Source organism: Orcinus orca, chromosome 14, assembly GCF_937001465.1.
Source record: "Orcinus orca chromosome 14, mOrcOrc1.1, whole genome shotgun sequence".
NCBI classification, from domain to species: domain Eukaryota; kingdom Metazoa; phylum Chordata; class Mammalia; order Artiodactyla; family Delphinidae; genus Orcinus; species Orcinus orca.
This window is the reverse complement of record NC_064572.1, coordinates 43,859,995-43,886,520: the sequence shown is the minus strand read 5'-3', so window position 1 is coordinate 43,886,520 and position 26,526 is coordinate 43,859,995. Positions and strand designations below refer to the sequence as shown.

The 26,526-nt window shown below is 46.7% G+C and overlaps 1 protein-coding gene across 5 annotated transcripts in view; it reads right to left on the bottom strand.

The window, feature by feature from the left end:
* WDFY4 (WDFY family member 4) overlaps positions 1 to 26,526 on the bottom strand; it is a 281,181-nt gene that overhangs the window by 231,580 nt on the left and 23,075 nt on the right. For all 5 annotated transcript variants that reach the window (XM_049697129.1, XM_049697128.1, XM_049697131.1 and 2 more), the window contains 10 exons: positions 21,490 to 21,604; positions 20,602 to 20,714; positions 18,346 to 18,480; positions 16,546 to 16,735; positions 14,485 to 14,674; positions 13,391 to 13,548; positions 11,339 to 11,791; positions 10,333 to 10,437; positions 8,253 to 8,443; positions 1,002 to 1,582 (listed from right to left, as the gene is read on the bottom strand). In XM_049697129.1, the coding sequence (XP_049553086.1) occupies positions 1,002 to 1,582; positions 8,253 to 8,443; positions 10,333 to 10,437; positions 11,339 to 11,791; positions 13,391 to 13,548; positions 14,485 to 14,674; positions 16,546 to 16,735; positions 18,346 to 18,480; positions 20,602 to 20,714; positions 21,490 to 21,604 (2,231 nt within the window). The remainder of the gene's footprint in view (positions 1 to 1,001; positions 1,583 to 8,252; positions 8,444 to 10,332; positions 10,438 to 11,338; positions 11,792 to 13,390; positions 13,549 to 14,484; positions 14,675 to 16,545; positions 16,736 to 18,345; positions 18,481 to 20,601; positions 20,715 to 21,489; positions 21,605 to 26,526) is intronic.

Below are 26,526 nucleotides of genomic sequence, written 5' to 3'. Positions count from 1 at the left end.
AGGAAGAGTCCCATGATTGGGAAGGATGCTGTTGTTTGTGTCTTACAAGTCAAGGACCACACCCACACCCTGGCAGTGCCCTGGCAGGTGTGTGTGTGTGGGGGGAGATAAGACCTAGGAAGCAAAGGCTGCCGGGCATACCAGGGAGGCTGGGCCCAGGCATCAAAGCTCCCAGGAGCAGCAAAGATGCCAAAGAAGAAAGTGAGCCTATGGGCAGCAGAGCTCTGCCCTCAGTTTCCAAGATCGGGTAAACTTCCCTGGTTCTCCTGCGACCCGACAGCATCCCCCAGCCCTGTATTGAGTTGGATTGGTTTTCTGCCAGCTCTCAGGGTGGGGGTGGGTGAACGGGGAGAGGGGCTTGAAAACAAAGTTAACTTGATTTAAAGAAAAGACAGTCCTGCTTTCACCAGCAAAGCCCTCTGGGGTCCCTGGGAAAAACAAAATGGAATCTAGGTGATAAAATAAGGTCTCACCTCCTCTCCTGTGCTTAGTCTAGTTTCACTTGCTCACAGGGTACTGAACACAGAGGCCCGCACCACGCACCTCGCACCTCAGACCGGAGTTCCTAGTGCGAAACGGCTGCACGGGACCCTGCAGCCCGTGGAGCGTGCGCAGAAGCGCTGCATACGATACTCAATTCAAGATGGCGGCGGTGAGCTGTGTGCAGAGACGCTGCACCCGGCACTGCGATCTCCGCCCCCCGCCCCCCCCAATCTAGATCCCTAAACGGCAGCCCCACCCCTGGCCTGTCAGGAGAGCAAGTGAGTTGGCACCTCTCCATTCTCTGATAAAAGAAGAAAGCTTTCCTTTGCTTCTGAATCCAACTCCGTCTCGTTCTATTCGCTGGAACAACGCCGGGCGGGGACACCTACTCTGAAGAATAACAACGTGACGGTTCCTCACAGCCAGTTTGTACTACGCGTGCGCGGGGTGCTTACGTAGGACTCGGGAGACAGAGATACACTGATTACAGATTAGGGAAGCAGGCAGCAAAGCTCTACCTGTCCTCCAGGTCTGGCCACTGCTTGAAGTTTCCCTGGGGGTCACTGCCGGCTTCTCCCTTCTGAGCGTCCACAACCGCTTCCTGCCTCGCCCTCGGTGAGTCCTTCAGGTCCTTGCACAGGTGGAGGGTGCCTCGGGCCATGCTGTCCAGGAAGCTGAGGATCTGGAGGCAGCTCTGTATCTTGGGTGGGAGTGGGCTGGCAGAGGAAAAAGCCGCACTCATCAAATCGGCAAATGGCCTGGCCTTTGTGTCCTCCCAGGAGTGCGGAGGAGCGCCCTCTTCCTGCAGGGCCCCGAAACAGCCCAGCAAGCAGAGGTCCTCTGCCAGCTTCTCAAACAGCCCGGTCCTCCTAAAGAAGTCACCATTGACGGGGTCCAGGTACAGTGCTGCAGACACAGCACAGAGGGTGTGCAGGACCAGGTCCAGGGTCTGGCTGGGGGACACTGCCCCCCAGGTCTGCAGTGGGGGCTCCCGGAGAGACCCCTCCAGGTCAGAGAGCAGGGACAGCAGCCCATTGAACCCACTGGAGACTCTGAAAGCAGCACGGCCTTTGGGGGTCTCCAGGATCCGGAGCAGAGACTGAAACCAATGAGATACAAGTGAGTGAGATGGAGGAGGCAGATCTTTAACGCTGAGCTCCCACCCATCCCTGCCAAAGCGTTCCAGGTGCTCTTCTGCGCTCCACTTCGTAGGAACAGCGAGCTACCGATGCGCGACTCTGAAACACTGGGAGGTCAGTACCATTCCTCTTACTTTTAGTTTTGGGTTGTGCCTCAGTGTCTTCATTCAAATGGCTGCTCTTAAAGGCTATGCTGCTTTATAGGGTTGACTTACAGTCCTGTATCTTGATTTAAATGCATCTCCCTCCACAAAGCTTTCCCTGACCCTTAGCTTGTTCTCATCCCAGGCTAAGCGCTCACACCTCTAAATCCCCAATCAAAACTCTCACCACACTGTATTGAAGCTACTTGAAAATTGTCTCAGCCTTCGCCTGCATTGAAGCCCCATGAAATCAGGCTTGCTCACTGCTGTGGAACATAGCACCTACGTAATAAATATTTGCTAAACTTATGGAATGAACCATTTCCTGTATTGCAAAAGGAGACTCAGTGAAATCTATATAAAGCAACTTATTACTATTTACCTCCCTCTCTGTGCAAGCACAGATACTTCTAATAAATGAAAGATAGTCAAACAAATCTACTTAAAACCTGGTGTGAAAATATGAGGAAATTAAGGTGGAGAAGAGAAATCCTAATGGAAGGAAACATATAGATATAGCATATAATATAGACCGTGTGTGGAGTTTAGGCTATTTCAACACACATATGCAATCTACCTTCTACAGATTGCTGAGATTTCTACTGGACAGCCAAACTTTTAATTCCTTCTAAAATCAAATATTTACTAAGCACTTCCAATATACTATTCATTGAGCCCTGTGCACGATATACACTAGGTATTCAATAAATGTTTCGGAAGGAAAGAAGGACTACATTTAAGAAGTTCTCATTCTGTGCTAAAGTTTCACACCTAAAAGTGAAGAATGCATGGATGATCTTAGGTAAATATCAAAAGCCTCTAACTTTTGGTATTTAGTTATTTACTATTCATGAAAATTGCATGGGACTGCATCGAAGACCCAGGCTTCTTAGGCATGTTTCCCAGAGAATGGCCAGTCCCTGTAGTTTTGCTCTGGAGGAAGATTTGAATTGTTTTGTCCTTTCAAGTGTTTAGTGTTCAGTGACACAAGAAAGAGGATTGTCCGGGCAGGCACAACTTAAAGTCAATTTCAGGATGCTTGAAACAAGTTTCAAAGAGAAAAAATAAAAAGAAATTCCCAATTTGAGAGAGAGGGGATGATGCTGTGTCTTAAATGCATGGTTTAGGGTGACAGTCTATAGCATAATGCATGAAAGTCCATTGACAAAGAGAAAACTGGTGGGTCAGAAAAAAGGAGGGAAGGGATTAGATTTTTAAATTCTCATATAGAGAAAGTCAAATAGAAATTCAGTAAAGTTACAGGTAGCTATGAAATATGAACTCATGCGCTTTGCAGGGCAAAGGTGATTTTCTAGCTCTATCTCTAAAATGCTGGTAACCCTAACCTAACACTAGAGTTTTATCTGAAACAATATAATGTGTACCCCTAACACCCAAATTCTGTTATCTAATATTATATTTGCTACACGAAGCCTGAGCTGCTTGGCAGGCAGTCAACCCAAGCTTGGGGTAAGAAAGCACAAAATGAGGCAGGACTAAGTAAATGCATACAGGCAAGGACTCTTTCAAAGATGGAGAGAAATGACGACCAAGGCGCTGCTTAACATGCTCCCACGGCCCCATCCATGACATTTCAAGAAATTAAAAACAAAGATTGTAGAAACTAGGAGAATCTGTAAAAGGCCAAAGGCCACGATTATGTTCAAAATGGACAAATTATCATATAGAGTGATGTAGAAAGATTCATCCCTACCAGTGTGGGTCAGTTGATCTTTTCCCAGTTATAGGAGAAAACAATGCATGACTTATGGTGGTTAGATCAAAGACTACTCACCACAGCTCAGGGAGTGACTGTGGTGAAATTGAATTGTCATTTTGTTCTTTAAAAGAAACAGCATCAGGGCCGTGCACTAACCGGGGATCAAATGAGAGTGGTGGGATAGACTTCAGGGAAATGGGCTTTCCAGACTGCCTGAAAGCTAGAAGCAAAAGTGAAACATTAAGGACCAGGCAGTGACAACTGCTTTCTCCTCCTGGGTGAGGATATGACCCAACTACTTCTGAATTTGGCTCAAAACCCAGGAAAGTTTAATATTTGTAGACAGGTCCAGAGAAGATTGTATATAGACTGTTAGAGCAGATTCTTCAGAATAGTGACATTTGGTGAATGTAAAACCTTATGGTTTAGCAACACAGAGCTTTCTAGACCAGGCACGGCCTTTCTCTTTATAGACTGCATCACCACAGCTGCCTTCCTCAAACCCCACCCCCAACCCCAGGACACTGGGGCCAGTCTTCTGTGCCTGCCTTGTGTGAGCAACTCACTCCGCACAGAATATTGTTTCTTTGGTCAAGTTGGAAATGAACTCTAACCTTGAAGTGCGTGTGGTGGTGGTAGTTTCTTCCTGCCAACTGATAACCCACACAAAAGGCTGAGCATTAACGTGTGGTACAGCGTGCATTGCATTGTGTGTCTCGACCTGTCTCAATGTGACTCGTGCCGTGGAAAATAAATACATCACCGAGACATCAGGAAGTCTTAAGCTGTGAAACTGTAAACTGTCTAGATGTATGTGAGTGTTTTCGGTGGTTCCTAAAACTACGATGAGGTTGTTCAAGGCAAATGGAATGAATGGAGCTCTTCTGTTTATCACATGACGTGTGACAAAACAAACACCCAAAAGAGAGAGTAATTAAAAAATAAAACTAATCAGATTAGAGCAATTGTCTAAGTGCTGGATGACCACTAAAACTCCCCTCTTTCCTTAAGAAACCATCTTCCAGTTGTCCAAGTTGACACCAGACGTTGCTCAGAAGGTCTCCATCATTCAAGGAATGTTGAGAGCAGATATTTTAGAAAGAAAGCAAACCAGTAATAGTGTCTGTGTCTCTCAGAGGGTCTATCCTCTGTAATTCCTAGACGGTTCTTTTCTCCTCCTGTTGGGAGGGGTGGAGAAAAAAGCAATGGCTGACCTTAATTGTTGCTTTGTTTGATTTATTAAATTCAAAGTCATTATCTAAAATGGGGGTAATCTCATTAGAACTTAGACTGCTCTATTATTTCTTGGGATGGGGTTAATTTCATATTTGCAGAGTCATAAAGTAAAGAGCCCCAAATCCAATTACAAAGGCTTAATTTCATAGCAACTAAAGAGAAACATTTCTATCATAAAGGAAAATAAATACTGCACTACTTCGGGAAACGATTTGTCAGGAACTGGGGACCTGGGAGGAGGGTCTCCATTACTGTCATTCAACTTTGCATGATAATGCATCACCTAGGCTTGAGAGTCTACGGAAGGGAGTAAATTTAATCAGCTGAAGTCAAAGTAATCAGGCTAGGGTTGACACATTTCAAGAAAGGTCAGCGTTAAGCACATTTTCTCCTCCTTAACTCAGTTACCATGTCATCCTCTCTGAGTTAGTATTCCTCAAGCTTGAATCTATAAAATGAATGTCTGCTGCAAAGCGCTAACTACGTTAGGACTAACAGGATTTATTTCACATTCTATTATTTGTTATTCCTCATAATTTTCCACGTGTCATGCTGGAGGACCGGTGAGGTAATGCGATTAAGCTCAGAGTTGAACAGCTAAATGTATATTAGCAAATCAATCTGAATTTGTGCATAACCCAATCACAGTCCCACTGGCCATGGAGAGGAAATTCATTTGCTTACATTATTCTTTAACTCGGTTATCATTTGCCAGAATTAGGTGGTGAAGTCACATGTGCCTCTGTATTGGTATGGAAGCACCACTGGATTTTGGGAGCAACTGCCTTAAGTCACATGTTTCTGGAGGAATTTTCTCCTCCAGAGCAGCTGGCTGATTCTCAGGGAAGGGAAATGAGGGTGGCACCATGATGTGAATACGCTTCAGAGATGACAAACCTTTATTGGGTGGTGAGGCAGGGAGTCCTGCCTTTGAAGTCCCCTCCCTCCACCACTTTCACCTCATCCTACATCTGACCCACTTTGCAGGCACAGTGCTTTGGGCAGAGTCCACTGTCAACTGCCAAAAAGGGAAATCTAGCCAGAAAGAACTAATTTTACATCTTTGTTTCCCAAGGGGTTCCCAAAGTGATGCAGAACAAGGGCAGATCCCACATCAGATTCCAGCAAACGTTGGCTAATTGCTCACACGACTCAGTGGTGGGCAAGGCTGGAACAGGCTCTGGGGCCCAATCCTTCCCCACCACCCACGGGAGCTACAACGTGTTATCACCCTAGTCCTGGAAGAACAATGGCGGCTCTGGGCACCCTCCCAACTGCCCAGCAGTGACTTGGTACCCAGGGAGAAGACAGCACATTGAGTGTGGGGTATGGCTCTGTTAAATAAGCTTACACAGTGTTCATCCCTGATGTGCTCTGTTGATAGTGTGATTCTGAAATGATATTGAATCTGTAAAACACCATAATGGCTTTACATTGCTAATTCTAGAAATTCAGTCCTATTACCCAAGGGCTGTCACTCCAATAAGGTGCTTCTGGGCTATAGAGTAAGCAAGATGAACTTTCCAGGAGCAAAGCAGAGAGCTTTTCTATAATGGACACAAAAACACTTGTGCTCTCCAAAACTTTTCTCTCCATGAATCTGTTTGACTTTCAATATGAAAATGTCAGAAATAGATAGGGCTTCCAATTATTCACCCAATAGAAAACCAATGTCCTAACTGCCTTGCTCTCTGCCTTCCCTGTTCCTTATTAGAATAAGGCTCATGTGAATTAAGCTGAACACAGACATATGAGAAAAAATGCAACAAACAGCAAAATGAAGAGGAAAAATCACCAGATTTTAAATCACTAGTCTTAGATCCAAACTCAACTTCATTCAGTATTAGAATCTCTCGGGGCCTATCTCTGCCCAATATTAAGATAGGACCACAGGAAGCTAAGGAGCCCTCCAGCTGTAAACTGTCATTAATTCTTGATATCTCTCTCCCTTACTCTCCCGTTTACATGCTCCCCTCAGTCCTGTTACTTCACATAATCATGGGACTCCAGTGTCTTTCAACAGACCTTTAACTTTCCTTTTTTGTTTCATCACCTTCACTGATTCTTTGACCCTGTGATTAAATCGCTGTTTTGGTTCTTGTTATCTGCGAAATACATGATAACTATAGTCATAGTGCCACTTCTGGATGGGATTCTTGTGACACGTTGGCCATGCTGAACTCCACAGGATTAGGTCATGAGAAGACATGAATACAGTTGCATCAGTGCCTGACATTGGCTCTGCTGAGAAATAAAGTAGGTAAAATAAACTGAATGCCATTCTCTAACTGGTGAAATGGTTTTGTACAGAGATAGTCATAGCTAAATAAGGTTGAGGGTTTAATTTTGGAAGTCAGAGCAACTTCGTATTGTATAAAATTCACCAGTGATCCGGAGTGGCATGATAATGCAACACGAGTGTGTATTGCATAGGGGGTTCTTCTGCACATAGACGTGACAGGTCCCCAAGTCAGTTCCTTGGGAGATATTTGCATTTACATCTGCTCTTCTCTTAAACAGCATAAACAAAAGAAAGGGGATTTTTTTTTCTTTTAAGGCATAAGCCCGCAAAGACAAAAGAAATGGAAAAGCAGGAACAGCAACAAAATTGTGAGAGCTGTAAGGCTGATGATGTTTACTATCATCTTTAACTGTTTTAAGATAACTTGATGATTATTAACAATATTACAAAAACAAAAATATATGCTTCTCTTTGTTGTCCAAAGGTGACAGCCTAGTTTTACTTCTCCCTTTGTAACCACTGTTCCTGTGCCTTTGACTGCCTTTTGCTTCCTCTTCCCAGTTGAGGTGTTCCCTCCTCTGTGAGCCTTCCTCAAACATGTAAGGCAGCATTGGTCTCTCCTACTTCTCTGTTCCCGTGGCAGCCTGCCTTCAACCTCTGGGGCATTACCATGCTGCATCACCATGACTGCTTGCTTAATATTAGCCCTAGTCTACGAGCTACCAGTTGGCAAGGGCTGAATCTCATACAACAGCGTGTCCCGAGCACTCTGCATCAGACCTGGTAACTGGTAGATGCTCACTAAATGCTGGGCAAGTAAACAAGGCTGCTGCTTGGCCACCACCAATTTGGGCTCCACTTCCATAGTTTACAGTGTGGCTGGGAAGTAGCTGCCCAACCAGGGACTACATTTCCTGGCATGTCTTGCATCCAGATGAGTCCTGCCCAGAGAAACTTGGACAGAAGTTAACGTGCACCAGTTTTAGGCCTGAAAAAGAACGTGTGCCATTTTCTCTGCTCTCCCTTCCTTTGTCTGATGGCTGGATTACATGCCCGGGTGACTGCTGTCCCTGAATGACACTCCTCCCAATCACTGATTGGACGGTACGTAAGAAAGAAACCTCTAATGTGCCAGGCTATTGAGGATGGGGGATTTATTTGTCACAGCAGCCAGTAGTACTCTACCTGTATGATACAGTGACCGACTAAATGAATGAATGCGTGGGCAAATGCCGATCACCTGCTGCATGTCCATGGGAAACCCATCACAAAGGAGGACTTGACATCACCTTCAGGAGATCCAGTTTCAGCTGCAGTTCCCCTTGAGTGGACGAGCACAAAGCGCCCACAATGATGCTCATGTACTCCTCGGCGTTGATGACTGAGAGCTGCTCCAAGATGCTGAGCGAGGCTCCCCGGTAGCACTCATCGTCCAGGAATATCTTGATGAAGGGCACCATGCCGTGGTCTTTCAGGACAACTGGGGACCAGACAGAGAGTACGGGGCTAGAGCGACGGGGGCCTTGGCACCTTAGCTTCAATTACAAGGAAAGCTTTTCCTCACAATTTCCAAGTTTGTTTGACTACATGTGTATGTGTTTTTTCCACGCATTAGAAATTTTTTTTCAAAATCCATACCTACTGTTAAAATAAGAAGAGGAAGAAACTATGGCGCTGAGAATTAAAAAGAAAAACCGCTTTCTTCTCCAGTGAGAATTCTGTTTTTGAAAAAAAGTTTCCCCCTTTTCTGTTTTTAGAGACGTAAGTAATACAAACTTTAATTGGATATACCTCTGGATTTATTTCCACATAATCCCCTAATCCAGGGCCAATGGCAATTCTCTCTTGTCCCTGCCCAAATTCTTCTTGAAAGCAAACCAGAATTTAAGAGTATGTTTTTTTTTGTTTGTTTGTTTGTTTGTTTTTGGTGTGGTTCACGGGCCTCTCACTGTTGTGGCCTCTCCTGCTGCGGAGCACAGGCTCCGGATGCGCAGGCCCAGCAGCCATGGCTCACGGGCCCAGCCGCTCCGCAGCACGCGGGATCTCCCTGGACCGGGGTACGAACCCGTGTCCCCTGCATTTGCAGGCGGACTCTTAACAACTGCGCCACCAGGGAAACCCTAAGAGTATGTTTAACTCGTAGGTAGTTTCTTGTGGCAAGGTGGGCGGCAGGCAGGATTTAAGAAATTTGGCTAACGGTGTGTTTTTGTTTAAAAGTAATCCTAAGAATTTCTTCCCCAGGATTGATCTTTGAAGTAATCCCATGTAGAATAAGAACTAGGAAGTCACTGGATGTTCAAATGGTATGACATGGATTTGAGCTGGTCAACTCCATAAGGCAGGATTTCCCCAATTATGGGCCAGGTACCCCTTACATGGAAATCACCTTGGAAGCCTGTTTACAAGTAGATTACTAGGCTCTACCTCGACCTGATAATTAGATCTCTGGGAGGGAGCTTAGGAATATGCACCTCCCTATTAACCAGAACCTCCAGGGAATCTCTTATAGTCTAACATTAGAGACGCTCTACCATAGTGAAATAATCATTCACATTCGGTATAGTTGACCTGTGAGGGCCTCAGATAAAGATGCACCCAGTCACCAAACCCACTGATGTCACTTTGCTGATGCATCTGCTTCATAGTATAATATACATGCATTTATATTTTAGGCACGTCTTTTTTAAGCATGAGAGCCACACGATCTTAGGAAGCTAAACTTTTTTTGAATGGATGAAGGCACTAAGTCCATCATGGGCTGAAAGCACATCAAATTATGTCTCTTAAAAATGATGAGCTTTTGGGCTTCCCTGGTGGCGCAGTGGTTGAGAGTCCGCCTGCCGATGCAGGAGACACGGGTTTGTGCCCCCGTCTGGGAAGATCCCACATGCCGCGGAGCAGCTGGGCCCGTGAGCCATGGCCGCTGAGCCTGCGCGTCTGGAGCCTGTGCTCCGCAATGGGAGAGGCCACAACAGTGAGAGGCCCGCACACCGAAAAAAAAAAAAAAAAATGATGAGTTTTCTTTGCTTGTATTTTACAATTTGAATCTTTTTAAAAAAGTATCTATAGTCAGTGCAGCAGTATATTAAAAGATTTTACTTGAGAGAGATGGGGTTTCTGTGGTCTCATAAATTTAAGATAACTCTTTGATTCCCAGCCTTATTTAGCAACCTAAACAGTAAAAAGTGTCAACTGATGTGTCTACCAATTTACTGTCGATCCCTGAACATCAACAAGTGAATGGACATGAGCCACAGCAATAGTGTTGGTTATTCCTTGGATATGGCCTTTGAACAATGACATAAGTCACCAGGAAATAGTTAATGTTTTCCCAACCAGTGATGAGGTGAATTTGATAACCACCCTTACCTGCATTCCGAACCGATCCTTTCAGAAGCGTGACCACAGTTCTCAGCATCACAGAAGTCAGTTCTCTTTCTATATCCTGAACTCCAGGATTGGACTCTTTGTTTCCTGCCATATTTAAGAAGCAATGAAGAAACATTTTTAAGTACATGTGCTATGACCCCAAATCTCCAATTCCATTAGTTTCCTATCCTCTTAAAAAAGATGAGTATCATGCTTCCCTTATAAAGGAGTGTGCATCCCAATTTGTAAGATGTGACCCTACAACACTTACATCAGAGGTTCTCCAACTTGAGTGCATCAAAATCCCCTGGAAGACTTGTAAAATCCAGGGTATGTACATGGGGCATGGTTAGGCAGGGAAATCCCAGGCCCACGCTCCTGAGGCAGGGTGAGGGAGTGCTGCCAAGGAGCCATGGGTGTACAGCCCAGCAGGGCATGCAAAAGTGTGGCCAAGGTTTAGAGGGACAAGCTGGCCAGCAAGGCCCTGGTGACTGACCTCTGCTCCAGGTGGGAGGCCATTGGGTCCGACAGCACCATGTGAGCAAGGTGGCCGTATCCCAGCTGACCCCGGACGTGTCCCACACACCCTTCCATCCTGGACTTTCAAGCCTCTCTGAGCCTCCTTTCCCCTTTGCATTGCTGAGGACCTGTCCTTCTGCTGTTTCCCTACCTACACACTCAGACAATATCTACTGCAGGAGGTATATGAAAACTAAGAACTCATCAGGGCTGAGTTAGTCCCATGAGTCGGCTTCTAGTTACACCCATCCCTCCTACCTCTTCATGGGGAAGATCAGGCAAGTTATAGAAAATAGGGAGGCTGCCTGTGCTGTGAAGCCATGTAGCCCAGGGGTACCCTCTCTGACTCTCAGGGCACCAGGTGACATGGGCACACTCACTTTCTCTGTTATGTTAATGGGTGGTAGGGCTGGTACACAGACCAGGCCCAGCTAACACTGGCCCCCACGCATTCCCCACTTCCCCTCCTAAAGCTCCTGGAAGGCACCTGACTTCCTCAGGATCTTAGCCTTCTTCCGTAGCTGGGCTAGCAGCAGGCCCAGGAGCCCCGAGTCCCGGAAGATGTCAGTGAAGAGCAGGTCCCCGCCAGCGATCCTGAGGACAGTTTTCAAGGCCACGAGGGTGACGAGCGGTTCTGGGCTCTCCTGGATCAGGCGCTGCACCTTCCGCAGGATCTCATGGGGCACGTAATGCAGCTCAAACACCAGGACCTCCAGCAGCTGGAAGAAGTGCATCTGCACCAGGGTCGGCTTCAGGGGCACGATCTCCACGAACTGCGAGATGGGCTGCAGGGTCCACTCCAGCAGGAAGAAGTTGCGGGCGTTCCAGGCCCACATGGTCCTGATGGATGACAGGACTTTGGTGCAGAGGACAGGGTCACTGGCTTTGTGGAAAACATTCTGCAGGACTTGGAAGGCCTGAAGATTCTTCACGGTCACCCCTGAAGATGCAAAAAAGAAATAATCCTGCAAATCATTTCTCCTGCCTATGCCTAGAAATACATGCTTGCATTATCACGAGGAAATACCATTTAAAGTTTCTATTATCTAGCTCCTGTGGGTAAATGTCTATCAGAAGTCCAGAAAAGCCATATGCCCAGAATGTGAATAAGGCTGGAGTTGCATTGTCCAAGACATGCTGGATAATTAAGCATTTGAAATGTGGCCACTGTGAACTCAGGCGTGCCCTGAGTGTAAAAATACTCATCAGATTTTCAAGATGGAGCACTAAGAAAAGAAGGCAAAAAAAAAAGTCATTAACAATTATTTGTACGATCACATTTTTTGATGGTAATATTTTGGATATATTGGGTTAAATAAAATATATTATTAAAAATAATTTAACCTATTTCTTTTTAATTTTTAAAATTTTGCTGCTAGAACATTTAAAATTACGTAATGTGGCTCGCATTATATTTCCATCGGGCAGCACAGGACTGGAGGATTGGTTTCAATTAATTAAAATCAAATGATGTTAAAGATTACTAAGCAAAGTCAGTTTCATTTCTAGGCAAGCTGTTAAATAAAGACACCTTCCAAACCCACTCCCTCCTTTCTCTCCAGCTAGAAGGTTAAGTCTCATTCTCTCTTACCCAGGAGATACTTCCTCAGAGAACTCCCCGCCTCCAGCCCTCTGTGCTTCAGACACTCGAGATGTTTCTGAAACTCCTCTCTAATCCAGCCACTCCCCTGTGCGTCTGCTGGAGTCACATCCAGTGGCTTTTCCTAAACTGGTCTCACAGCTTTGCAGCCTCCACCTCTGGTCTGCGCAGGTCTCTCTGCCCATCTCCCCAGACTCACCCAGATGTTTCTGGTCACCATTTCTCTCCCCAGGCTGTACCTTCTGTCTTTATATTTCTTCCCCCTCTTTTCTCCCTGGATGACCCATCCTTTGCCTTGAAACTTGTCTTGAATGGGACGCTCTGTGCAGGGTTTCCTGACTGACCCAGGCAGAGCTAATTCTCTGCACTGGTGTCACCACTGTGCCTGTTTATCAGCCAGTTACTGAGTAGATTATGGCTCAAGGTTTGTGTGATGGTCTCTATAGAGAAGTTTTAAGGAGCAGACACCTGGCCTCTTCACGGTGGTACCCAGCATGGGGTGGAGTGGCTGCTGGACAGAAATTATCAGTACATGTTGATTGAGTTCGTCAATCAATCAGTCAGTATCTTGTAGAGCTAAGGAGGCACTGACTCTGAGCCTGGATGGCTGTTTCAGGGCCATCAGTCCCTGTTAGATAAGCAGATGTTACCAAGTAAGTCACACCTGTGATGGAGATCACAGGCTCCCTCCATTATCTGAGAGAGTCTTTGCCTTTTTAAAGCAAACATTTCGTCTCAGTCCCACCCAGGTCGTCTGGAAAAATCTATAAAGGAGAGATTTTAAATGTCCCCAAAGGCATGAGAGAATCAGCCCCTACTATATCACTGATGGGTGCCACATGTTTGTTTCTGCACAGGGAATCAGGGAATGACCTGCATTGCCTTGTCAGGGCACAGTGCCAAGTGCTGTCAGGCACCCAGAGACACCCAATGACCCACCAGAAGCCTCGTGATGGAACTTGAAGCCTTCCAGCTGCGGGTAAGTGATGCTGTCGAACACCTTCAGCTCTGACCTCCCACAGGTTGTCAGCCACACCACCAGCCCAAGGAGCTCCTCTAGGTGGGGGTCCACTTCGCTCTGGGTCAGCCCGTCATACCTGTGGGGACAGACGAGGCCAGCTCCCTGGACGTCTTGGACGGAGCAGCCAGGTTTGCTCATGGTGCTCCTTGCAGGGATACAGAGGCAATGGAAATCGCAGTGCTGGGCAAGACCCAAAAGGTCTCCACCAGTTCAGCACCAAAAGACGCAGGGAGGGATGAAAGTCACTCTGTCTGCAAGCCTCAGCCCTTGATCTGAGGACGTGCAATTAGAATAAAGAGAAAGCTGTGAAGAGCCACAGCATCTGCTCACCGGAAGGCTGCTTTCCGTGGCCAGACCCCCAGAAGTCACGAGCTTAGGGCACCAGCAGGGCAGAAGCACCCCCAAAATGAGAGATTTGATATTTCAGAATGGCAACAATACAGACATCATGGGAAATAATTGGACTTTATTAGACTTCCTCATGCTTATTTCAAGAGTGAGTATTGCTTTTGTTTCTAATCCTCCCAGGGACTCTGGAAGGCAGGGTAGAGCTATCTCACCCAAGGGGCAAATCTGCTGGGTACGGATCCATCAGCTTCTACCAGTCATTGGTAGAGGGCTGGTCCTGGAGTTGTTGATCTATGGGCACTTCCAACCCCCAAGCATATAGGCAGAGCTGGTCACAGCCATCCCAGAAAGCCCTCCAACACAGGATGTGGATTCTGACAGGTGGCTGTTAGGCCAGCAGGCATGCAGGTGGTACATGCCACCAAATGGACTTGGTAAAACTATTATTGCGATCACCCATTGGTTTCCTAAAGAAGTAGCTGCAAACCCGGCTGCATGTTGATTTACTTTTGCAATAAAAGTCTCTCTGGCCATGCTCTGTGGAGATTTGTATTTCAGAAGACATTCTGAGAAGCCCCAATATCTGTCTTTCTCCAAAGCACTGCAAATGATTGTGAGGACCTTGGCTTCCACCGTTTCTTCCCCACCAAGCACAGCCACTTACCGAAGTAACACTTTGAGTAGCAGAGGGTAGCCCTCCCCATTCTCAAACTCCAGGAACAGAGCAGAGGAGACAGGGTAGGAGTCCTTCACAAAGCCCAAGACGAGGCTCAGTGCCTCGCTCACCTCGGGAGCAGGGAGAGTGTCTGCAAGCCTGGAGAGGTTCTGGAGGGAGATCTTGATGCAATCCATGGCTGCAGGAAGGAAACACACCCCTGCTAATTCAAAGGCAATAGCTTTTCTTCAGTGGTCATTCCCTCCCCACCTGCCTTTACACTGTATATCAAGATGTGAATGAGAATTCATTCAAAACACTTTTCTGCTGGTTCTTGGATCAAGAAGAAGCCTCCTCCATGAGAAGTGTCATCCTGAGAGCCACACTCGAGGGCCCAGATGGAGAGCAGGTGAAACAGGAAGTGGAAGGGAGCCTCTAAGCCCTCTGCTCTTCATTCCCAGCACACAGGACAGTCCAGGCCCATTAATAACAAGATGCAAGACACCAGACCTGAGTGTCACAGAAGACCTTAAGGAAGCAATGCTGAGCAGAAATGAGCTTGATGAAAAGTGTAGGGAAGGATATATGAACCCGTGGGAAGATGAAGGGCAAAAAGATGGTGTGTATCAGCTACTAAAGAATCCAGGGGGTTGGAGCCGGGAAGTGTGGTCCACAAGGGAGGGCGAGGAAGACAGGCCCCACTGGTATGTGGCCTGCTGTGGAACACACTGGTTACCCCAGAGCTGTGAGAAGCCAGGGAAAGAACGGAGTCAGCAGAGAGATGTCACTGGGTTTGCATTTGGGTGGATCACTGTTTTTAGGGCCCTTTCATTGGGGGAAGCCTCTTCTGAGTGCCCAGAAAGTCACACCAGTGGATCAGGAAAAGTGTCTACCAGAATTTGAGATAAGGCATTCTCAGTCCCTCACCTGCGAGGCCAAGGACAAGTTCCAAACTCTGCATGCCAGACAGGGCAGCACTGAGAGTTGTGGACACCAGGCTAGTCCTTACTTCCTGACCTTCTCCTCAGCCTATACGCCCATGGAAACTACTCATTCCCCTATGGCACAGTGCTTTTGTGGCCAGCTCCTCACTGCGGTGGCGTTTTTCTTTTCCGGCTGAGAATAATGACCGCAGCGAGAGACCCCCGCCACCAAGGCAGGCAGCCTTTTCTCAGGGGATGCTGAGCACCTCAGGCCCAGCTCAGCCCTGCACCATTACCACTGGGCCCTGGCTTCACTGGGAAATTTCAGTCTTGAAACTGGGGATGAAGTTTCGTCCCAGGGCTCAATTACAGTAAGAGGGTGGGCTTGTACTTTCCCAGCTCTCACCAGCTGACACCGGCTATTATAGGAGGCCCCAGAAAGAAGACAGGTCACAGGGCAAGTGTCTGTGGACAAGCAGGTCTAAGCACTTCAAATATGCCGACTCATCGAAGTGTCACAACAATCCATTGAGCTCAACGGGATTATTATCTCCATTTTACAGATGAAAAAACGGAAGCACCCAAGCAGTTAAGTGCCCAAGGTCACTCAGCTAGGAGGACAGAGCTGGAGCCCGCACCCCAGGCCATCTGGTTCCAGAATCTAAGTCCTTAACCCTTACACATGCTGCCCAGAGCAGAACCTAAGGCACTGGAATCAGGCATCTCCAGGGTTAATATTTGATTCTCTTCTTCACTAGCTGGGGAGCCTTGGCAAATTCTTCTATCACTCAATCTGTTTCCTCTGCTGGAAAATGGCATTAATTATCAATATGTATCTCAAAGAAGCAAATGAGGTAACATACAAATGAGCCCAGCACAGTGCCTGTTCAACAGCATGTGTGTAGTAAATGAGTTCCCCTTTCCCTCTCTCCTCCAGTAGAGCATCAAAATGAACAATAAAGACACTTTCATGAATGGACCCAAGCAATGTAGGGTCACCTACTAGGCATAGTTGGGCATCGGTGAAAATCCTGTTTGTTCATCACTATTTTGGTCCCTGGAATCTATACTGATGCTGCAAGGGCATCCCAAGGTCTTATTCTAGAAAGTGTGCCCACAGCCCAGCCCTGGTCTCCCAGGGTCATACCCTGCAGGTATTGGATGATGCTAAGGTTTTGGGCCTTGGAGATTGCCTTCAGCACACAGAAGGTGGGCTCCTTCCAAAAGGAGCAGCTGTGCTCCCGAAGACACGTCGTGGCAATCACAAGAGACTGGAGCTCGTTTCCAGAGAGAAGTCCCTCCAGACCCTGAGCCTCACCGCAAATGTTGAGCAACATCTGGAAAAAAAAAAGCCAAAGAGACTCTGGTTAGGAAGCCTCCTTCCTGTGATGAATTTGTTCCCTAATTTTCCATGTCTCAGCGGGAAGGATGGGGTCATATGTGGTCACCCTCTGCCCCAAACCAGGGAGATTCAATGCCATTTCCTCAGAAGGGCCTCCATTTATACTCTTGTCCTCATTTCCCAGCACATCTCTCACTTTTCCATCAGAGCACTTAAAAAATTGGACGCTGATCATTTATTCGCGTGACTGATCTCCCCGTTTAACTTCTCTGTCTCTCTGTCATCTCTGTGAGAGACCGTGGGTCCGGCATAGTGACGAGCCCAAGAGGAGTTCTCTATATTTTGTGGAATGAAATAAGGAAACCCTGAGGAACTCTGATGTGGTATCACTGTGGCTCACATTCTGTCCATACATGGAGAGGACCAGGAAGACAGGGCTGTACTAATTCCCTGCAGAGCACATAGAAGCCACACAGTAAAGACTTAAGTACCCAGTACCGTGTCCTGGTCACCACTTAAAATATGATTTATGTGTGGGCAAAGGACACCTAAATTTCTAACAGATGCAGCTTATGGACAACCCACCATAAGTGGAACCTGCCAGAACTTATGAGATACCCTCTGGTAAAGATGATTCTGGCCTGAGAATTGGTCTAAAATGGATGGGGATGTGGACGTGCATGTTCAGTGGACAGCTGCATCGGCAATCCCCAAATGGTCCGAAGTACCTGCTCTGTGCGAGACCCTGGCCAAGGCACAAAGATGAGTAAGATACACAGTCCCCCCACCAGAGAGGCAGGAGGAGTTTTCTGGAGAATGCAGCATCCCAAAAGCTGAGAAAGCAGAACTTGTCAGTAAGGGGGCAGGGGAGAGAGGTGAGAAGTTATGTTAAAAGTCGCTGCTGGTCAGAGAGGATAGGAAAGATGGGTAATGACATGAGGACATAGCATGTGATGCCTGAGATGGCCTCTGGGAGGAGAGACGGAGGTGACCGCACAGAGTGGTTAAATGCCTTTCTGTGAGCAGTCTCAGGAGCCAGGTTCCCAGGGTTCCAATCCCAGCCCCGACCCACCACCTCTGTGACCCTGGACTCATGTTTACTCACCGTGCCTTAGATCACAAAACCACACACATCCTGTGGTGGAAGAGAGGGCTCGGGGAGGTGACAGAGGTGAGGTTATGGCATAAGGGTGGGTACATAGCAAGTACTTAGAAAATGTTGGCTACAGTTCTGCAAGGGGGCTTAGCATGTTTGTTCTCAGAGGTGCAGGGGCCAGAGACAGGAGGTTCCAGATGTCCGGGAGGGTCGGCGGGACCTTAGAACACAGACTAGAGGACAAGGAGCTGGTGTTGCCGAGTGGGGGAGGAGGAGCACACCGTCCTGGGAGAGAACAAGGGCAATACAAGGATACAGCGAGATGGAGAGAAACTCCATCTTCCGAATGCGTGGGGTTCCCCGGCATTTGCAGAGCCTGGGGGAAAGGGGTGATCTGGACCCTCCAGGAGAATAGAGGAGCTTCAGAACTAGGAGGAGAGAGATGAAAGGAGGTTGGAGAAGCAGAGCTCGGTCTCGGCCCAGGGGAGTCCAGCCCTCCTCCCACTCACCTGCACAAACATCCTCTGAACTTGAACATCACTCTCAAAAAGCTCTTTCTTTCCCAGAGGAAAGACAAAGAAGAGGTAAAGGCACTGGAGGAGCAGGGCTGGGAGCCCCGATTCGGCAACTCTGCCCAGCGTCTCCTGCAAGTGAAGAGCAGACGTGACCCAGGGCCGCAGAGCCAGGCAGAGCACGGCTCCAGACCCAGACTAGAGAGGTCAGCCAGTGCGGCTGTTTTAGCCACGAACGTGGGTAAGTCACTTCCTCTCTCTGGGCGACACATTCTCAGTTAAGAATGGAGGCAATCATAGGGCCCACTGGGATGGCTGTGAAGATTAAGTTGATATAAAGTGTGTATTATGTGCTCGATAAACATTATATCTTTTACACAGTAGACAGATGATAGGAAGGAAGGAAAGGAGGGAGGGCAGGAGGGTGGAACTGGTGCAGGGCAGAAATCCAGGGCTTTCCTGGCAATCATACCTCTGATTTTGGTAGGTTTCCTCCTGATGAGGGAACTGGAAACTCAGTAGGGAAGAGGTGGTTGAGAACAAGTACACGCAACTGAATTAAGGACGTGCTCAGGGCCCTGTCCATCCCTTCGTCCAGATTTAAGACCTCATCATGACCGAAACAGCCCTATAGGTGAGGACCAATAATCCAGAGAGCCACACCACAGCTAAACAGCCCCAGGGCTGCCAGACAGAGAGGAGATAGGGAGCTGGCAGAGAGGGGCCAACCTGAGTGTGAGGCTTCCCAGGGCCTCTCTTCACAGGCTGTGCCTGCAGCTGCACCAGGATTACTGTGGCTGTGGCCTCTACACGCATGTGTGCACACACACGTGACTGTGAGACAGCGCGTGCACGGTTATTAAAAATTATACTGTCCATGCAATTTCCCACCCGACTGACTAATCTCACAGACATGGTGGGTAAATTAGAAAAGAGAAAAGAGGAATGTACAGCCTGGGCCAGCAGCAGGAGTGTACTGCAGGCCACTAGTCCCTAAAAGCTTCCACTGCAGGTAGTGTCTGCCCCCGTATTGGACATGTGGCCCTGCATGACTGCACTCAGGGTGGCTCTCCCTGTCCTCCAAACTGCACTGCCTCCCCAGAAAGCCAACTGCTTACTCTCTCACTGCTTTGGGGGCAGACTCCTCGCAGCAGAAAACAAGGCTCTAGGTTACTTTTTACTCTTCAGACTGAAAACAGTCCTTCTCCAGGGGCTGAAAAGCCCCCACCCTGTGCTCCAGGCCACTGTCCCTGATGGTGGTCCAGGCAGTTTACATGGAAGAAAAGTCAGATGGTCCTCCCACCGGTGAACAACTGTTTGCTGTGCTCCTCTCTCACCTCCTGGCACTGTCTCCAAATGCCTGTCTGATGCCTCTGCTCACCATTAGACAGAGGGCAGCCACCACCCCAGCCTGGTTCCCTGCTGTTCCTAGTCTGGGCACCAGGAGGCTCACAATGGGCAGCCTCGCTAGATGGAGGAGACTCTGGGCCTGCCCTGCACAGGGCCTCGGCCACTGCTGCTGATGGCCACAGCTCCCAGGGACTGCTTCTGCCTGAGAGGACACCAGTCCTTGGCAAACCACTCAGGGTCCCTGCTTCATGGTGGGAGGCCGTGACTGCAGCCAGGATGGGGCCTGGGTGGGAAGGGAAGGAGGAGCGGTTGCTTTCGTCTCTGGGGAGACACAGGGCAGGTGCCTACAGGCCTTGCTCCTTTAGTCTGAATTTAGCCGGAGGTAGTAAAGAGCAGTGGCTCAGAGCACAGAGTCAGACAGACTACAGCTGCATATCACGGGCGAACCTGATTTCTTGTCACCAGTGCAGCATCGCTGTAAGCTGACTCGTAGGGTTTGGGGAGGATTAATTAGTACAATGCATGGGATGCGCCCAGCCTCACCCTGACACACAGGAAATGTAGTCCATACACATCAGTCATTTTTGATCCTCACACTGACCCTAGAATGGAGGCATTCTTATCCCCAATTTTAGAATTAACAACACAACAGAGATGCAAAGAGGTCAAGTTATTTGCTCAAGGTTACACACAGCTTGTCAACTGAAAAGGCAGGATGTGAATATGAATTTCAGACTCTGAAGTCCACGTTCTATATCCGAGGGGAAGTAGGGAAGGAAAAATGATAAATCAATTTCATGAAAATAAAGACACCCTTGAGACATGCCACTGCCCTGAGCTGGGACGTCCCTCTGTACACAGGTGAGAAGCACCCAGGCTGGGCCACTGGGGCCTGGAACTTACCGAATCTGTCCCCGTGAGCACGTACACTGACTTCAGGAGCAGGTGGCCATCCTGCTCTGCATCCGCATCTCCCTTACACCACAGCAACTGCCCAGCTGCCACCCGTGCTTGCTCTGGAAGAGTGTGGGGGAGGGGAGAAAGGGTCACCAGCAGGGCAGTGTGGTGGCCTGGTCACCCAGCTTCTCTCCACGTGGGCCCCTCTCTCCATGAGATGTGCCTTAGCGTCTCTAGGGAACTTCTGCCTCTTGCCCTCCCAACAATGACACCTGCATCTGTACCAAACATTTCACTCTCTGCCACATGAATCTCCTTGGAGGATAGCCTTTATCATACCACCCTCCCTGTTCAATAACCATCAATGGCTCCCTATTGCTAAATAATAATAACAAGCTCCTCGGCAATTGGACTTGCCACAATCCAGTGTCTTTTCCCCACTTCCTGTATCACACAGCCCCTTTTGTCACAGGGATTCCTGCAATCTACACCATGCTCAAGCCACTCCTTCCCCCTGGAATTCCCTCCTGCCCTCAGTCTCCTAGCCCAGCCTCTGGGGTCCAGCTTCCTGAGTGGAAGGATGCAAGTCAGGAGACCTGCAGCAGGAAACATGCTTGCCTTTGGCTTCTGTGTGTCTGTGTGTGTATGTATGTGTGTGTGTTTGTGTCCCTCCCAGGAGCAGCAGAGTTTCCCAAGTCCCTCTTCTCTTCCCTCTTTTAGCCTTTTCCTTTGTTCTCCAGGGTATTCAGTGGCAGAACCTGGCCTTCCGGGTGCTTTCGAAGTCACTACTCTCACTCCTCTAGAAAGCAGAGAGGGGCTTAGCCGGAGGCCTGGGAGGGGTCTACAGAGCTGTTTTGCTTACTGTGAAGTTCTCCAGGACCTCTCTTCTCTCACCTGCAGGCTTTCCCACCAGTGCCTTCTGTATTTCTTGGGCAAGTTGGTTGGAAACATCTTCAGCCAGCCTTTGGAGACTGGGAAAGCAGATGATCCCCACGGAGTGTTCCCAGGCCTGAAGTGCAACATGCAGGATTCGCTCAGAGATGGCAAAGCTACAAAGCAAGGCATCAGAATCACCTCCTTCCCCCCCGCCAGCCCAAACCAGTGGCTCAACTCGCTTGAGCCAGGTGCATCCAAAGGCCGCTGAATCACCTACCCTCCAGCTTTCACTGTCTCCCTACACTAGTGCCTATGAATTCTTCAACTTCCTGCTGAGCTCCAAACACCTCCAACTGGCCCCTGGACGTCTCCCCTGAACTCGTGCTCCTGAAACATCAAACACACATAACTGAATCCACTGCCTTCCCCCCAGACCTGCTGCATCCTGCCTCAGTGAATGTCCCTACCAGGCACCCACCTGCCCTAGTGGGAAATTCCAGGAGTGATTTTCTACATCCCGCGTCCCTCCCCTTCCTCACCATCAATTGCTGTGTCTCACTGATTCTCCTCTTACACACTTGTCAAACCTCATGCAGATATCTTAGTTTTAGTCATGCAAGTATTTCTTTCAGATAAATTCTAAAAAGGATTAATTTAATCCTACAATTAATTTAATTGTAGGATTAAAAATGTGGGATTTTCAATTAAAAGAGTGGTTTTTTTTTCTCTTTTTAGTGATTTAGTACCTATTACTAACTACTAACTCACTCTCCAGAAACAATTTACCAGATTAGCCTCCAAGGGCTCCATGGAAAATGTCTGATTTCTCTCCACCCATGCCAACGTCAAGCACTATGGTCTATGGTGCTTTTTCATCTTAAATGAGAAAACTTGTAGAAGAAAAAGTATCTCATTTCAATTGCAATCTTTGGATAACTAGAGTGGATGAATGCTTTTCATGCCTCTTGAATTGTCCATTTTTACTCTTGGCCTATTATCCTATTGGAGTTTTCACTATTTTCTTATTTATTTCAAAAATCTCTTTATATATAAAAATCGTTAACCATTGGTCTATAATACTATCTCGATTTTTTTCGAATTTGTCATTTCATCTTTAAATTTGGTATTGTTTGGTTTTGCTGTACAGAAATCTGAAATTCCTATGAAAAGAAATTTCTCAGTCCATTCCTTTGCTTTCTGGATTTAGTTACAAGCTTAGGAAATCCTTTCCGAGTCCAAGTTGTTGTCATTTTTTTTAATCTCCTATTTCTTTTTAATTTCCTTAAAATCCTTTCTTATCTGTCCCTTTAATCTCTATCCCATCTGCTCATCATTTTCCTCAGACTTTTTCCCCTTATTGTTTAGGATACTGTTTAATAGAAGTCTTTTACAGTTCTGCTTGGGATGCCAGACTCTTTTCAAAATTTCCTCCCAGTTTCCGTAGTAATCCTATCCCTAGATCTGCTTTTCATGCAAAGCCTTTTCCCTTTGTTCTCCCTTCTTGTCACAGGCTGAGTACAGAGTGGAGTGACTGTCCTCGGCCCCAGACTTGAGTTCCTGGCAATTCCTGATCCCAGGTTCCCACCAGGAAGGTAAGCTGCTGTGCCAATTAGTGGCCTCTATGAAATGTAATTTTGCTGGACTCCTGACTCCTGCTCCCACTCACCAGCCGTATTAAATTATGTTCCTGCCCAGAGGCCTGACCAAGTTTTTTTAAGCTGAGATCCTCCTTTAGAAGGGGTGAAAAACACATAAAATTTCCAAAGGGAAATCATTTTCAATATGTTTCCTTGCAATAGATACTACCTACATTTGTTTAAAAGTAAAAACCTTTAAAACTCTTCTCTATATGAAAAGACACCATATACAAAATGAGGAGGCAAACCACAGATTGGGAGAAAATATCTGCAATGCATATAACTGACAAAGGACTGGTATTTAGACTCCTATAAATTAATAAGAAAAAAATCTGATTTTTAAAAAATGGGCAAATGAAACAAGTAACTTATTGAAAGATAAATGGCAAATTACTAATAATCAGGAAAATGCAAACTATAACTGCAAGGAGATATTTTATAATTTTCTGGTTAGTAAAAATGAAAAATCTGACAATATCAAATGTGGGTGAAGGTGAGGAACCATGAAACCCCCATACTCTATGATGGAGTGTCACTTAGAAGAACCTCTTTGAAGAAGCATTTAACGTAATCCAATAAAGTTAAAGGGGCACACATCCAAAAACCCACCAATTCCAATCTTTGGTTTAGTCCCTAGAGAAATGCACACATGCACAAGGTGACGTTAACAAGAAATATTCATGTAGCATTATTTTTGATTGGGAAAAACAATGTTCATCAATAGGATAATGAATGAATAATTTGTGACATATCTATATAAGGATAGCATATAGAACTGAATAAGAAAAATAGAGCTGTATCAATATGGATAAATCCCCAAAATAGAATGTTGTGGAAAAAGCAAATTGTAACAGCATATTACAGTATGAGTCTACAAAAACCTGTGAGACTGTACATAAATTACACAATAATATTGCTTATGGTTATAAAAATGCACCCATATTACTGTATAATTTACATATAGTCTCACAGGTATTTTAGAATGATACTGTAATATACTTCTGTAACTTGCTGTCTCTCTATATATCATTTCCCACAGGGCATGATAGTTCAGCAGGTTGGGAGTTACCATTGGAGGAGGGTGGAAGGGGAATGAGTTCTAGAATTCATGCACAGGTGGCTTTAGTTTATCTGAAATGCTTCATTTCTTTTATATGGGTGGTGAGTACTTGGTTATTTTGATTTGAACAAAACTTTGTATCTGAAACACTTAAAAATTTTCTGCCCTATAAACGAACATAGTCGCACCTTTCCTTTGTAAATAAAAAAGCAGTGCATCAGAACTTTGCTAGAACTACAAAAATACTAGGTGAATGTTAAACACTATTATACACAGGAGACCTTCACCAAATATTTGATAAGCAAACACACGATTATGAGACCCACAGTGTGCAGAACGATGGCCGAATGTGTTGCGGAGCACTGGTTTTGTGCCAAATGCTGGGCCAAGCACTGACATGCATTGTTTCCACTAATCTGCATAGGGATTGGGATTATTATTATTCCCACTTTACAGAAACAGAGGCTGAGCCATAGGGTAATCCTAGAGAACAAGTTAAACAGCAGAGTAAAGAGCTGAGTTCTCTCACACATACACAAGTAGCATGTGCATGTCTAAGAAATGTATGGCTACCACCTGGAAACCAGCTCTCACATGGAAAGGTTAATCTCTGGAGAGATAAAGTCAGTCCTTCTGGCTGGGAATTTCAGTGGTAACATTATTTCCCTCCCCAGGACTGATATCATATCTGCTATGATATCTTCCTAACAAATTCCTGTGCCTCCTCCCTGCAGTGGCAAACCCCTCAAAGACCAATTTGCAGGGAGTTGACTCAGAGGCATGGAGATCATCTTTGAGCAGTGGGACTCCAGTAGGCATTCTGCAATAAAGCAGATCGGGCCACTGTGAGTTGAACAGTAATTGTACGCTCAGCCAGATTCTCCCAAGGCTCACACTCCTTCCTGGGACCAAGATGGCTACTTCTGGAGGCCCCATTAACTCTTTCAGGCCACTGGGGTGCTGTTTGATGCACAGAGGCAATCATTTACTGAATGGTACCGTGGAGACCCCAAAGAGTTACGGCAGCTTTTGAAAGGAACTAATTTTTTTCCCAAACTGGGATTTTCACGCTGGGAGAATATTGTTCAATATTTTTAAAAACTTTTATTTACTTATATTCTCTGAACTGCACCATCATGCCTCGTGGCTGTCCCCTCACATGGAAGAAAGAGAAAGAAAATGATGCTCTGGTCTCCAGAGCATAAGGAAGACAGAAGCTCTAGAGGAGATGGGACAAAACCCCAGCTTTGAATGACAGAGAATCTGGTTAGTTTTCAAGTGTGACTGCAGTGTTACTATTTCTTCATTGCCTCAGAGTTTGGTGGTTTGACCTTTAAGTGAACTCAAAACACTTCAGAGACTTTACATGAGTTTCCCCTGATAATGTGACACAATTGATTCTCTCCTTTGTAAACAGAAAAAAAAAAAAAACTGATGCATCAAAACTTTACTAACATAACACAAATATTGTTCCCCTGAGGAGGGAATAAACCATACTGCAGGCCCCACTCTGAAGTGGGTTAGAGTCAGGGATGGACAAGAAGGGGTATTTACCCTCACCATCCCCTCTGGATACCACACTTGGAAATAACTGTTGGTCATCCCTATTATTATATTTAATGTTACTTCTCTCTCTTCCATAGTCAGTTGGGTCCATGCTGGGTTTGTATGAGAATAATTGACCACACCCAATGGTATAAACGCTGTACCACTGGCCAGGCAGTTAGCCTAAGAGTAGCTGTACACACACACACACAAATACACTCATCTCCAAGTACAACTGATTTAGTGTTAATTCCAATCCCTCCACACTAGGAAATAAATGGATTCCTGTCCATGTTACCTACTGTTCTGATTATCTATTGCTGTATAACAAACTGGACCCAAATTGAGTGGCTTAAAATAACAGCAATCATTTATTTTTCTCATGGATCTGCAGTTTGGGCAGGGCTCAGCAGGAGCAGCTTTTCTCTGCTTCAGCTGGGGCAGCGGACAAGGGCTAAGAGATCCATTTGCCACATGGCACACTCACATGGCTGGCCAGTTGTGCTGACTTTCAGCAGCAAGTGCAGCTGCACGGTCAGTGAGTTTGGTTTCTCTCCACATAGGCTTTTACTCGGGGCTGCTTGGGCTTCCTCACAACATGGAAGCAGGGTTCTAAGCATGAGTATTTCAAGTGACAGAGAGAGGCTACAAGTCTCTTGAGGCCTGAGCCCAGAAATGTCATTTGTGCCCTATTCCATTAGTCAAGCCATCACAAACCCATCCAGACTCAAGGGGAGGGGACATAGATGTCACCTCTTGAAGGGAGCAGTGTGAACCCATCCACAGTATCTCTAATCTACCACATCCACAGAT